General features: G+C 29.4%; 1 protein-coding gene across 1 annotated transcript in view; it reads right to left on the reverse strand.

Annotated features, from left to right (window-relative positions):
- Nucleotides 1–3,171, reverse strand: part of Picot (putative inorganic phosphate cotransporter protein picot) — a 56,885-nt gene extending 53,714 nt beyond the window's left edge. Inside the window, exon 1 of the mRNA XM_088184869.1 lies at nt 2,814–3,171. Within this exon, the coding sequence (XP_088040995.1) occupies nt 2,814–2,895 (82 nt within the window). The 5' untranslated portion in view covers nt 2,896–3,171. The remainder of the gene's footprint in view (nt 1–2,813) is intronic.
- Nucleotides 3,172–14,641: the final 11,470 nt, after the last annotated feature.

Raw genomic sequence — 14,641 nt, forward strand, 5'->3', positions numbered from 1 at the left:
AGTTGTCTGTGCATATAGTATGACCTTTTTTAAATAACGGTTGACAAAGTTCCATCACTACATTTATAGGTACAGAACCAACAACATTCAACTGTTTGCCTGTATATATTTTCAGGCTGTATGTATATCCCGAGGACGTACATAATTTGAATATCTTGATTCCATATTTGTTCCTTTTATGCTTCATATATTGCCTGAAACCTATTCGTCCACGAAAAGGAACCAAACTTTTGTCGATGCAAACAGTTTCATGAGGGCTATAGTATTTTTTTAAATTATTGTTCAACTCGTCAACCAGATTGGATATTTTCACAGCCGGTTTTCTGAATCGGAAGTGTTGTTGTCTGTGAAATGAAGCATTTTTAATAAGATCTCAAAGCGATTTCTGCTCATCCACTTGGTGGAAATGTTTGTCGGAATGGAATTTCTTGACTCCAATATAGTTGAATGTTGGGTAGTTTTACTAGTCCCATAAACATAATGAGACCTAAAAATCTCTTAATTTCGTCTTTATCGGTATAAGTCCAGGCATGTAGTCGACTTGAAGGTGTTTGAGTTTTTCCTCTAATACCTGATAAATTGATTTAAGTTAGATAAGAGTATGTTTTCCGGCTGGGGGATGAATCATCCATGATTATTCTAATTTGATCGCGCGACAGCAGGTATATATGTCTTCTCACCATACTTTAGGATACCCGTTGTATTCATAATCCACTTAAAAGGTTCAGGCACCATAGTCAGCGACTGTTGATAGATTGATAAAAGGCCTAATATAGTTTTATCGTGCAGTAGTAAAACACTGGTAAATATTCGAGGGCGCCATGGTGGCCACTAATGGCGGACACTTATTCTACAGAGCCATGGTGGCCATGGGTGGCGGACACCCCCAATAACACGTTACGCTTGCATTTTTCAACCACTAACTAATTATTTATATCATTTATTATTATATATGCAATATCCAGTCAAAATTCGTTTTGGCCTGGACAGTATTTTTCAAAATTTTGCTCGGCAGTTAACGTGTTAAATTATAAAAACGATCACTATCTTATTTATTTTTACATCAACTCATTTACGATGAGCACTGACAATACTTGTTTTGTCAAAATATTTTCATTATTGTGTAGTGACTAATGAGGCGCTTAAAATTTTTCTTTCACGATGTTTGCATCTCAGTTAACGACCGCAATAATTACGAAACAATTTATGTAGCACGTTTTCACGTGTCATCTAAAAGCGAATAATTAAGAAAATGCATCGCGCGATTACCGATTGTTTCCACGGAGATATTGCCTATTTTTCACTCGTAAAATGAATACATCTTCGCTTTATTATCGTAATGTTCTAACGAACTAACTTTACGACATTGTCAGACTTTCACGACAGTATGTTAGTTTTTCCTTTGAAACCCATTTTAGTTATTTTCACAATCGTTAATGAACGTCAGTCATAATATATTTTATTACACGTGTGAATAATTAACAATAAACACGTCCTATTTATTTTTATCAATGCAGAATGTTATCTGATTTTTATTTTATGTGATTCGATATCTGAAATTTGATTTCAGTGATTTTATCACAGTTTTAGTGAGATTAAAATATTTTATACATATTTTATGTTGTTCGCATGACAAACGTATATTATAAACTTGCTTTTCGGTCAGTAGTATTGTTAAAAAAGCATGACTATAAAATAATAGCTAATGTTAATTAATAAGCATATTCTGTTTGCATGTATGCTTTATTAATAATAATAATAAAAATCACGATAGGTTAAAAATAAACATATAATGTCTATAGAGAAAAACTGCTTAAATTTGCAGTTTCAATTTATTAATTTTATTAGGAAATTGGTATTTTATTTGTAAAGCAGCAATTGAAAAAAGCTGATTAAGGGTAAAAATCAATTTATAAGGCTTATATAAAATAGCTATTTATATTAAATTTATTAATTTTATTATTAAATTGCTATTATTTGTTATTTATATCAAACTTTACAGTATGCCACTTTAAGAATTAAATAAGTTACCTATTAAAATAAATAAATTAAATCTGTGCATATATAATAAGTGATTTTTTCATTTTTATATTTTTATTAAATCAATACCATCAACATAAAATAAATAAATACAAATCCATTGTTACTTCTCAAATCAAATAGCAATTACATAATAAAATAAATAAAGTGAAACTAAACGTTTCATTAGATTTTAATAAGCAAATATCAAATAAATCTAATTCTTGTAAATAGCTTTGATTATATTTCATATTCGTTTTTATTGTTCTTTCATACAACAGTTATTCACACGTCAAAATGCAAATTTGTGTGAAGGAAAAGGTATGTATATGCGAATACACCTTCTCTTTCACTCATAAGTGAATTTGGTTATTAGAGATACTTTCGCACATCGGAAGTTCGCTCTTGACTGTAAGTAAAGTTACTCGAATATATGTTCATATGAATCAAATTGAAGAGAAAACGCGTAAATTCACATTCCATGTGTATTTTATTACTATTTAATCACAAGATTAAATATTTATCAAATCGTTAAATATACACGTACTAAGCGTTTATATAAAAAATTATAATCTCTTCCTAATTTTTATTAAAATATGCATATTTGTTCAATTTTATTCATTTGCGTATCCTCGAAAATTTCAATGTCTACTTTCTATATATTCGATGAATATTGCCTGAAACACTAGCGATGATAACTTTCACCATAAATTCTACATACATAAAAAGTAAACCATATCGTTTAAACGCTATACAGGTAACGCAAAAAAACAATAACATTATAATATAAATACCTTGTTTATCCTTCGATATAATAGTCTCCGTGCTGGGTGTAATTTTTTCACTTTTACGTTTGAACCCTTCCCCGTGCCCCATAATGTTTTTTTATAGTTTAATATTTGTAAAAAATAAACGTATTGTTGCAAACGTGCAAAAGTTAATTTTTTATGTCAGAATCTATTCATTTCTATCGATATTCGTACCGGTACGACTATTGACTATTGAATAACTGCTGCTGTATGATCACTCTCAGATTTATAAGGTCTCATCTGATTATCTCAGATAATGGAACATCACGTGTATCTGACATTTAGGTGTACAAAGTGCGATGTGGTCGACGCGTGCTCACCGGTCGGTAAACCAAGAGCGACTGACTTGCGTTAAGTCTTGGTGTAAACAAACCACCGACTTGAATTAGAGTACTTTTCTTTTTAGGAACAGCTGGAAGGTTGTCGAATTTTCCAAGGGAATGACCCTATAGATATACGATCGCCAAAATCGAGCTTTGAATACGAATAAGGCTCAACGACCGCAACGGTTAAGTTTAAACCTTTTTTTATAATGTATTGGACTTGCTCAACAAATTGACAGCTGACAGTGTGTCTTCAAGAAAACAACCTTAATAAAGTCGATTGTTTAATAAGATAAGACTCAGCAGGTGAATTTGCAAATCGTTTTTTTTTCTATTAAAAATATAATATATATTCGACTCGTGCTGTTTGATTAGATGGATAATTATTGTAATTTTTAAAATAAATGTTTGTAAAATGTTGACGCATGTTTTTCGTAGTTGAGTCGCTATTTTTCTTCTTTAAATAACGTCAACGAACAAGGCCTACATAATGAGCTTTTCATGCTTAAAACTAAATTTGTAGTGATGCAAAAAATACTGCTATTAAAATACTTTTTGCGATGATTATATTATAAGTACTGAATCGTTCGTCAAAAGCGAGGTTGAGATGTCAGCAAAATAAATTATAGAATAAATTGTCTCCAACATAATTGTGTTTTTTTTTTTAATAATGAAGGTGATATGTAAGTGTATAAATAAATTATTTAAACAATTTATTTATACACTTTGGTATATCTATTTTACTTTAAACTTCCATTTTAAAAATAGGATAGTTATTTTTTATCAACTACAATTGGCTACCCCTGCAATATAAAAACCTATAAATGTCTAAATGGTTATAAATGTAAAGTTCCCCAGAATAAATTTAATAGCTAAGCGGTTTTAGTCCGCGTCGTTCCATTGTTACTAACATCTAGAGCTTCTCGAAGGCGGTAGCAAAATTCATCGATACTAAAATTCAGATCTAATTCGCGTAATCTATACCGATTTTTAAAAAGCATTTGATAGAATTCTAGAATGAATTCATTTCAGTTATTCGACAATTATGAGTATTTACTCTATCTAATTTTGATCCATCTGCTCTGCTTCTTTTTTTATTAATAAAATAGATTTAGCCATTGAGAATTCATATTATTTATTATATGTATGCTATGATTTGAAATTGTTTGCACAAATGTGGATTAAATGTCTTTACAAAAGGAGCTAGAGTCATTGCGGAGGTAGTCGATAGACAACCGGCAATATTTTTGAAATTTTCTTCTGAGGCAGTTTGGCAATCGCCAAAGTAGGTAGAAATCCTAGAAAACCAAAGTAATTAAAATAATTCAATGATTTTTTTTAGATATATTGGGATCATATTTTTTTTGGCATCCTAGTGTTTTTTTTTTGTTATTAGGGTTAAGATATAATTTATTTTATTTGCAACAACAACTTTCAAATTTCAGCCTTTGGTAGCCAGCCTTTGTTCAGTAGTTGCATAAAGGTAGGAACACTGTTCCGGTACATTTTTCCACGACTGGAACGCGTTCCTGTACAATTCGTTAGAAGATCTATTAGAATTTTTTGAGTTGAAATAATTGGTCACCGGCAGAACATTTTTAAACACGGCATTTAAGTGTACCGCCAGAAAGGAATTTTAAAAATAAAAGACTAGCGATATGACGCTGAAATTTCCTAGCCAGCACAATTAATACTTTAAAAACAGCATTTATTGAGGCCTGGTATTGTTTTGATAACGATATTGAGATAAACAATAAAAAACATAAAAAATGTTTTTAGAAAAGATAGCGAAACCATTGCCTGTTTAACGCAAATATTCCGACACAATGTACCTGCTATGCTAGCGCTTAAAATTTTAATACTACACAATTCTCACATAATTGTTCTAGAAGGAACCAGACGGAATTCCTGTTGATATATTTACATTTCTCCCACAATACATATAAGCCAGAACGCTACCGTATGTATGTATGTATGTACATTTTCACATATCACTCAGTATTCATACAAGAGATCAGACTTAAACTCGTTACTATTAGAGCTCACCCCAAATCGAAACTGATGAACCAATTCAAGTCAGGAGAAAAACGGCCTTTTTACTTCGACTTTCGACGTTTACCTTGTGAGTCGCCAAGAATAAACCACGACACTAACAATTCATCACATATATATTGTAAATATAAGTTCAGTAGACCCCCCAATAACGTGACGTGCTATTTGGGTGCCCGTTACTTTATGTGTGAGCGAGCCAAATAGATGATATCTCACCACACGCGCCTGATTCGTACGTACGTATTGCAAAAAAGGTATGTTCCCCAACTACACGCACCCAAATAGCACGTTCCCAATTTACTGTGCTACTGGGGGTGTAATGTAAATATTAATTGCATAAATTTTGTGGAGGCTCCAACAATATCCCTCTAAGAAGTTTAAACAACACGAGTGAAATTGAGAAATAGGAATAGATTCAACACCAAAAAAATACGCATAAGAACGATATTGTTATTTATTAACCACATTGGAAATACTAGAAGCGAAGCTAAACAGCACCATGATTGTTTGTACATTGATCTTTTCTCCAAGCTCCATGGTGGACCAATATAAATAATGTGTTACACAATAACACGATCCCTTCCCATATTTTTTTAATTTTAACTTTATCGTACAATAAATATAATTGTATATAAGAAACATAGTTTGAAGAACAAGCCAACAGAAATTTTGAATCTATTTAAATTCATCGTCAATGCATATCTGTCAATTCAGCAAGTGTAAGAAAGGACTAGAACGTTTGGAAACGGGGTGATTTCTATAGTATAATTCAAGTACATATATTTCCTAATATATCCGTATCATTAAATTTATAAGTGACGCTGGAGACTATCGACTGTCACTCGCGACAACCCAAGTAGGAAGTCCGATCGACTAGATAAGGATTGTATTTAATAGTGATCTTTGAGTTTTGTAAAACATCAAATAGTAAATGAATAATACTTGGATCAGCACATAGTTACAGTGTCTGCAAGGTAGATACTTCCTTATTAATCTTTGCAAATGAGGGATTATTGCATGAAATGTACTTTTATAAAGCTTTGAGGTGGAATATTATGGCTTTCTAAAAAGAATGGTACTAAAGATGAAGCCTGAATTTACTACTGCAAAACCGTAAGCTAATGAGTCCGTACACAATAATCTGCGAAATATAAAATTTATCTTTACTCTCTTTTAAGATGCACAACGAGTAAATTTGGAGCACTACATATTTAGAGGATATATATCTACCAGTTCTTCTGAGCACAAGTATTTTAATCTGTGCTGAAAATCTTATAGATTATATAGAAAAGGGTTATTTTTTAGTATGTTTTCGTCAGACCAGTTAAATATAAGCAAACATAAAATAGTATGTATTAAATATAAATTACATTGTTCTAAGAATCACGATTCTAATAAAATTTGAACAATGCAATGACACTTGTCGTAAAATAATTAATATATTTTTTTTCCAACTAAAGTTTAATACGGGACTGATACACTTATGTTTTTTTCCTTGCAATAAAATGTTATGTTTGTTCATTAAATACAATTATTATATACCTTGAGCGTTTTAATTTTATGTTTAGTTTTGATTTAATACCTGAAGTATCGAATACATTAAATGCTTAAAAATATCACAATAATGTGGTAAACGTAGACGTACTACGTGTCATCATTTATAATTATTGTTAATTATTTTCTTGCGTCAATATTAATGACACAATCTTGACATGAGTTAAATCACCACAAATACACGATCGTGCTGACACTATGCCACGTGGTAGATACTATATAGTAATTGCTATAGTATCTATGTTTTTAAAGAAAGATACGCGAAACGTTAATTGTAAAGATAATAAATTTTAACAATACAAAAAAAAAATTGTTTGCTCACTTATTGCCTTTTAATATACTGTAGAAATAGAAAACAGTGGGTATAGTCATTGTAATTATAGGTAAAGTACGGGTTTAATACGTAAAGACAAACTGAATCTTTTATATGGTATAAATGATTGATTTAGGACAAAGGGAATAGTCACACAATTAAATAAACAATATCTACTTGATCAGTAGATGGTGTTTATGTTGTGAAAGTATGTTTAAGGTTTCATAAAGACTATAACAACTAATTAATTAATAAAAAGGTTTTTAATAATAAATAATTGAAGGCAAAGTTTCAACCCATATGGTTTTATTTTAATAACAAAAAGAGCTGCAGTGTAGTAATTGATACATTGCAAGAATTTTTTGATTTTAAGTCAAGACTTTTTAATGAAAATTTCACGATAAACGCATATTAATAAATTTATTTTTGATCTAAAATGGCGAATATAATATAGAAACGCGTCTATATTAAAATGATATTCATCATCGAGTGTTTCTCAAACATTGAATATGCAGTTTTATATTTTTGAATTTATATTCCATAAAAAAATTTTTGAGTCAAAATAAAATCTGGTATCATTAAAAATACGATATCAAAAATCGGTTTTCATCTACATCAAATAAAAATCACCGATTAACATTAACAATAAGAGTTCAATGCTGAAAACTATACAATCGATGTTTATCAGATCTAAATGTATGTATATTGATACAGATGTTCTTAAATAATGAATCAATCAGCGATCTAAAATTTGTATACATTTGTTCGTTTCCAAAAATCAATTCACTGCAATTCCTATGAGTGATACTTTAATGGTTTTGTCGTGTATTTTTATCGATCCATCAATCGTCGCTCAAGTGATACACAAGCTCTTAACAATCGGCAAAATCTAAAGATCATATTTTGAGATGTCGATACAAGATCAATAATTTGCACGAGTGATTTTGCGTTTCCGCGTATTTCGAATACGCCCTTCTAGCGTAACGGAGCATAGCAGATTTTTATGTAATATCAAGGTTTTATTTAGATTTATTTTATACTTGTTCTCCAAACTTTCCGATTTTATGAATGCTTATTTTTTTCACAATCTGCTTGAACTAAATGAATTAAATATAATCATATTTTTCCTCCTTCTTCCCTCATTTATATGGATCGTGACCCAAAATCACCGCTTGGCTGGATTTATTTGTATGTTGTATAATTATATTTTGACTGAATTTTAAATATGTAAATATATAACCAAGTTCATTCATTCATAAGTGTATAAAAATGTATAATTTTAAATAAATTATAAACCTCACCAAAAATATGCATTTAATATTCTTATCAATAAGCAACACTTTATGTATGCAATTGAAAGAAAAATCTATTATAATTAAGTGTGTATGAACTCAAAAAATGATTAGATATTTTTAAAATAAAATCAATTTACATTAAGATACTAATAAATTATAAAAAAATATATAAATAAAATATAACCGTGTATATTACAACCAATAAAATAATCATTCTAATGTCAATGTCACTGTAATTGTCGTGACTACGTAAGAAAAATACTATGATTGAAATACGTACATAATAAAACGCTTTATATTATTGGAATAACTAGAAAAAGATTGACGTGAATTCAATCAATCTGAAATATACCTAATTATTTGCGTTATCTATGATTGATTGTTTAGTTACGTGCGTTATCAAAAATCCGACGTGGCCAATAAAAATGTAGAATTTATTTCATATTAATTTTTAAATTGCTTATTTGTAAAATAATATAAATTTGCTGATCTGTAGATTGCTAATATATTTAATTAATCAGACCATTATATTATTTTTTATTGCAATTCTGAAAACACTATTATTATTCATTAGAGACACGAATAATCAAAAAATACTAATGTATAAATTTGATTAAAAAATAATAACAATGACGTCAGAAAAATAGAAACTAGTTTTACTGCCAACAATTTCAACATAATAACTTTATATAAAATATTTTTTAATAAACGGGTAACTGTGTTACATATCATATGAATTATGCCCAACAGTTGACAATTTTGGCGTGAAACACAAAGTTGTAGTAGTAGCTTGAAATGGGCGCCGCACTTGAACATGCATTGCGTATTGAAGTAGTGAACCACATTTAAATGAAATTCATCAACGAATTTATTTTTATATTAAATGCAAAGTTATTTGTATTATAAAAATATTTATGTAATTACTTGTTGATATATACGTGATACGCTCTTCTGCATATAATTTAATTCAATCATATCCAAAGATTATGCGCTTATATACGCTAGTCGAAATAGAGAAGGCACTATTTCTCTGCGTAACAAATGCATTTGTCGTTACAAGTTAAGACCGTTATGTTTGGACTAACATAAATTGTAGTTTCCTGCACTTTCTTTCTACCGATAATTAGGACTAGATGACATGTCCCTATTTAAACGCTATTTTTTATTATTAAATCTTCCGTTGTAACCTAACAGGCGTAAGCCCAATGCGATACAACGGGAAAATCTGTATCAACTGAGTGAATCAATCCGACATACTGAATACCTACAAGTAAGTATCAAGTACCACCAGACTCTAAGTCAGGGAATCGGTGACATCTACATATATTATTAATTATAAATTATTATGCTATACTATTTATAATCAATAGATACAGCTTAGGCCGGTTTTTTTAATAAAAGCACATTTTTATAAATAAAAAATCGAGTACCGCTGCCGGGGCTCGAACCCGCAACCTCAAAGTTACTAGTTTGAAACGTTACGGACTAAGCTATTCCATCCTTATTATTTTTATTTTATTTTAATTTAAAAAAATCTTATGTTGCAATCTCACAGGCGTGAGCCCAATGCGTTACAACGGAGTAAATCTGTATCAACTGAGTGAATCAATCGGACATAATAAATACCTACAAGTAAGTTTTAACCACTAGACTGAAAGTCAGGGAATCAGTGACATCTATATTATTAATCATAAATTATTACGCTATACAATTTATAATCAATAGATACAGCTGGGACTAGTTTTTTGTAATAATAGCGCATTTTTAATAGTACCGCTGCCGGGGCTCGAGCCCGCAACCTCAGAGTTACTAGTCTGAAACGTTACGGACTACGCTATTCCGTCCTTTTAACAAAGTTGGAATAAACTCAATAAATGTATATGTTAATTATTCATTACGCATTCACTAAATTGGTAACTGCAATACGATTTTAGCTTAACTCAGTCAAAAAAATTGTAAAAAAGGTTTTGCATTTTTGGTTCTAGATTCACTAAAAATATTATTGTATAAATTAAGTTCCTAGTTGTGCACTTTCCAAAAATAACAGACAATTTTTTTTGTGCCAAGTGTAAATCACTTGGTATGTCATCAACACTATTTCTGTTCTGTTTTTGTGACATTTATAGAATAAGATTTAAAATATGTAACCAATATGCTTCACCACCACGGTGTTGCCAGCGCACCGCATAGCTCCAGAGTAGCCAAAAAAATCTACCCCCACATTTTGAACTTTATAATAACATATTCAAAACTAGTAATAATATTAAAGAACAATAAAAATTTCACAATTTTAATAAATACATACATGAAGTGTTATATATATTTATTTAAAAAAAATGCCACTGTTTTGACGAATCAACCATGTATGCGAAAATTAATAAACAATACAAGTCAATATACTTTATTTTAACTAATGGCACTCATATATTAACATACATTTTTATACCTCATTTTGCACTAAATTATTCCGTGACTTCAAATAACAAAGTAGTAATATGAGTCGTAAAAAAGTGGTTATGGTTTTAAGAGCAATTTTCATGCCAAATAACAGCGTAATTTTCAAAATCAATTTAAATGTAAAATTTGCCAATTTTCCTCGTTGTTCCGATCAATATCAAGCAAAAGAAAATAAATCTTCACAAAAATATGTGACGTACACATATTTTTTCTGTGAAAAATGAGACACTTTAAAAGCATTTTAATTTTATTTTTAAAACGCTTCTTACCAAAACTGAGATGACGCTAATTATTGTACAAAATAAATTAATATCGTAAGCAAATATTACTTTAACAGCGTTTTTCCTTTATGTTATAATACATTCGTTAAAATATATCCGGAACATATCACATTTCTTAAGATAATTTATTATCTTATGTGAGTGTTATATCAAACCGAACAAAGTATAATATTACTTATTAAGCTTGTAATTTGATTACTGCTTGTTAAGCTGTTATACAGATTTATTACTCAATTAATATCACGTGAATCCTCGATTATCATCTATTCGGATTAACTGACTTCGTATTTATCAATACTTGAATTGGACCATAATCGCGTGGCTTACATATCGTCTCGAATAGCACAATTGAAACCAATTGCATTTTTATTAGTAAACGATAAGCGTCTCAGATCATTGCGATTAGTAGCATGATTAGTTATTTGTGGAATTTTCATAAAGCTAGCAATCGAATCATTGATAAGCGAAAGACTTTTGCGATACAGTTTCTTTTGTTAAAATCGTTTAGAAATGTTAAACTGTATTAAAGGAATCGTCAATGTCAAAAAATATTGTCCTATATAGCCTCAAATGGTTATGTTACGTTATAATAGATTCGACAATGGAAATCGCGAGGACAACAACCATAGACAGAGATTTATATTTTGTCGTAAGTATTTTTTGCGCAAGTATATTACAAAAAATGGCATTGAGCTAGTATAATAATTTAGCATCATTCCCTGTGTTTTAATAATTACTATTTGTATGGATTTCGAAGAACTAGAATCATGTTTTTTTTATTTACTATTACATAATGCTATGTGGACATTATATAATAGATGATATGGTTGTATTTGTTTATAAATGAAATAAAGTTATTTTATAAAAACAATAGTTATTGTAATACGATACAATGTTTTATGTTCTATTGACAAAAAATAAATTCCACTATCTCATATTATCGATAGACAAAAAAAATTGAAGATGTAATTACAGATACTTATTCAATTCCTATACTGATATCTAAATTATATGATATAAAAATACATAATTACTATATTTTTTTATTTAAACTAAGCAAAGTGTATATCGTGAAATATATTTCTACACATCCTGTATACATTTCATATTATTATTCATATATTTTACATCTTAAAAAATCTTAATAATTGCATTTGATTCATGAAAAAAGATATAATAAACAATATACTACAGGAAGTGATTTTTAATCGCAAATTTTAATCCTTGATCTTAATGCTAATAGTGCAATTTTATAATTGAGGCATTTGGTAATTAAAATGTTGTTATTGTTTTCCATCCGCTTAATTCTAATTGTTTGTTTTATTAGTGTAATTTATAATATTTAATATGTAATTGCAAATGTTGTTGACAGTGGGTCGTTTCTAAAGATATTTATATAAAATAACGAGCATCTTCCGTTTAAGTAAAATCTACTTTGGATTGTCGTGTTGATATAATAATATTATTAAATTATGTTTAGCACAGACGAAAAAAATAATAAAATGTAAGCGGCACGGTGGGATAAAGGATGACTCATCAATTAAGTTTAATCCTTTAATTTAAAGCTGAGTCTCTCAGACATTCATCATCCTTTCCTCCATTAGGCTACAACCCCGCAAAGGAACCCAAGAAGCTGCAGCTTCATTTGTGTCCTAGATACCACGTATTTTTTTATACGAATAAACATAACTAATATATATTCTACAAAGATATTATTATACGGTATTGAGGTTTGTTTTAGACGGATATATTATACCCCAAAATATTTATATACAATTCTTACACATATAAGTTTTTCAAGTATACATATAATTATTAATATACATTTAACATTAGGCTTTTTGAGGGAAATGTTTGATTATCTCCATGATTCAGATTTAATATAATAGATAACATGTTGTTTTTTTTATTATATGAACGTTTTCACGGCTCATATTTTATTATAATGCTATACTAATAATGATAATAAGTTATAATTCAAGCATTTGGGAAGAGTGTGAGATGTTTTAGGTATGATTAAGTGTCTATATTTTACTGAACAAAATTTGGTTTTATATATATAAAACAAATTTTTATTAAGAATAGTCAAATGTATGATATGACACTATAAAAATCGGTAATACTTTAATATTTAATTAAGTTTGATTATATTTATAATTGCAACCACTGTGGGGTCTATAAATTAGACTGACAGCAAGTACAAAGCCTTTATTGAAATATACCATAATAAAAAACTTGTCTTAAGCGTTAAAAGCGCCATAAACAAAATTTTATTTACAACACGGCAACAAGCTGCAAGACTTTTGATATGCTTTCCATATAAAACTTTTACTACATATTAATTTCGAATTTGTTAATGTTATTGTACTAGCATTATTTACCAGTAAAAATATTTATTATCAGAAAAAGATACATAGATATATAAAAGTCCATTCAGATCCTTCTGCAAGTACTATTATATATATATTGCCACGGTAAAAAACATTAAGGTGCAAAAATGAGTGAAAATAATATTTAATCACACCCCTAAATCGTCAGAATTGGCAATCGCAGCGAAAAGTAGGCGAGCACAAAACCTTTCCCAGGCAGAATTAAAATCAAGAACTTCTACCAGTTACTAGTTTATCAAAACTCGAAATCAAGTGAAGCAACGTTGACTATTGAAACGGTGAACACTAATAAAGCAACCGCTTCCTTCTTCACGTAAACTCTGGTATAGCAACGACATTTGAAATCCAGACTTCAAATCGATATTTGAAGACACGTATATATACAAATCGTTAATTACTAATTAACTCAAAATTGTTAATTTTTCATTAACAGTAATCAAAATAAACACCCCGATACAAAAACGTTACGTGAAATTCTTAAACTTATGAACATATTAAATTCGCAATTAGTTGAATTAATGACTAAATAAATTCGTGACTTTAATTAATTTCAAAACTAATTTACCTGAATATACGTGACTAATTATAAGTTTCAAAAGGTATTAGGATATTATTCTTAATGTCCGTCACTCTAAGTATACTCTAAGTACGTTTTGTATGTTTGAATAAATTAATACCGTGTGTTCTGATTATGTGTGCTGAAACGATTGCGTGTGAGCATGTGGCGAAAACACCCTGAAAAGTGGAGAATGGTGATTAGTTTCTGCATCACGACAATACGCCCAGTTTTTCCTAAAAATAATATGGTAACTGTGTCATATTATCTATTCTGTGGTCCCACCCAACCTCATCCCTTAAGATTTTTTTATTTTCACGAATGAAACAACTTAAACATTGGCGTGACTCAACCAGAATTACAAGTAGATTTTAATATCATTAGATAATAATACATTGTAAGCTATAATTCTTTTATAATTAATATGATTTCAGGACATGTAGTACACTTATAATATGTGTAGTGAAAGTAAGATCAAAAATGATTAAAGACAATAAACAGGAGTGAACCCTCATACTACCTTATCGTCTAAAGATATACGGCAATTATTTTTAAAACAGCGTTGCCTCTTTATTAGGGACAGTAGTAAACA

Source organism: Plectrocnemia conspersa, unplaced genomic scaffold (assembly GCF_051122295.1).
Source record: "Plectrocnemia conspersa isolate PC_06_02 unplaced genomic scaffold, ASM5112229v1 ptg000004l, whole genome shotgun sequence".
Classification (NCBI taxonomy): domain Eukaryota; kingdom Metazoa; phylum Arthropoda; class Insecta; order Trichoptera; family Polycentropodidae; genus Plectrocnemia; species Plectrocnemia conspersa.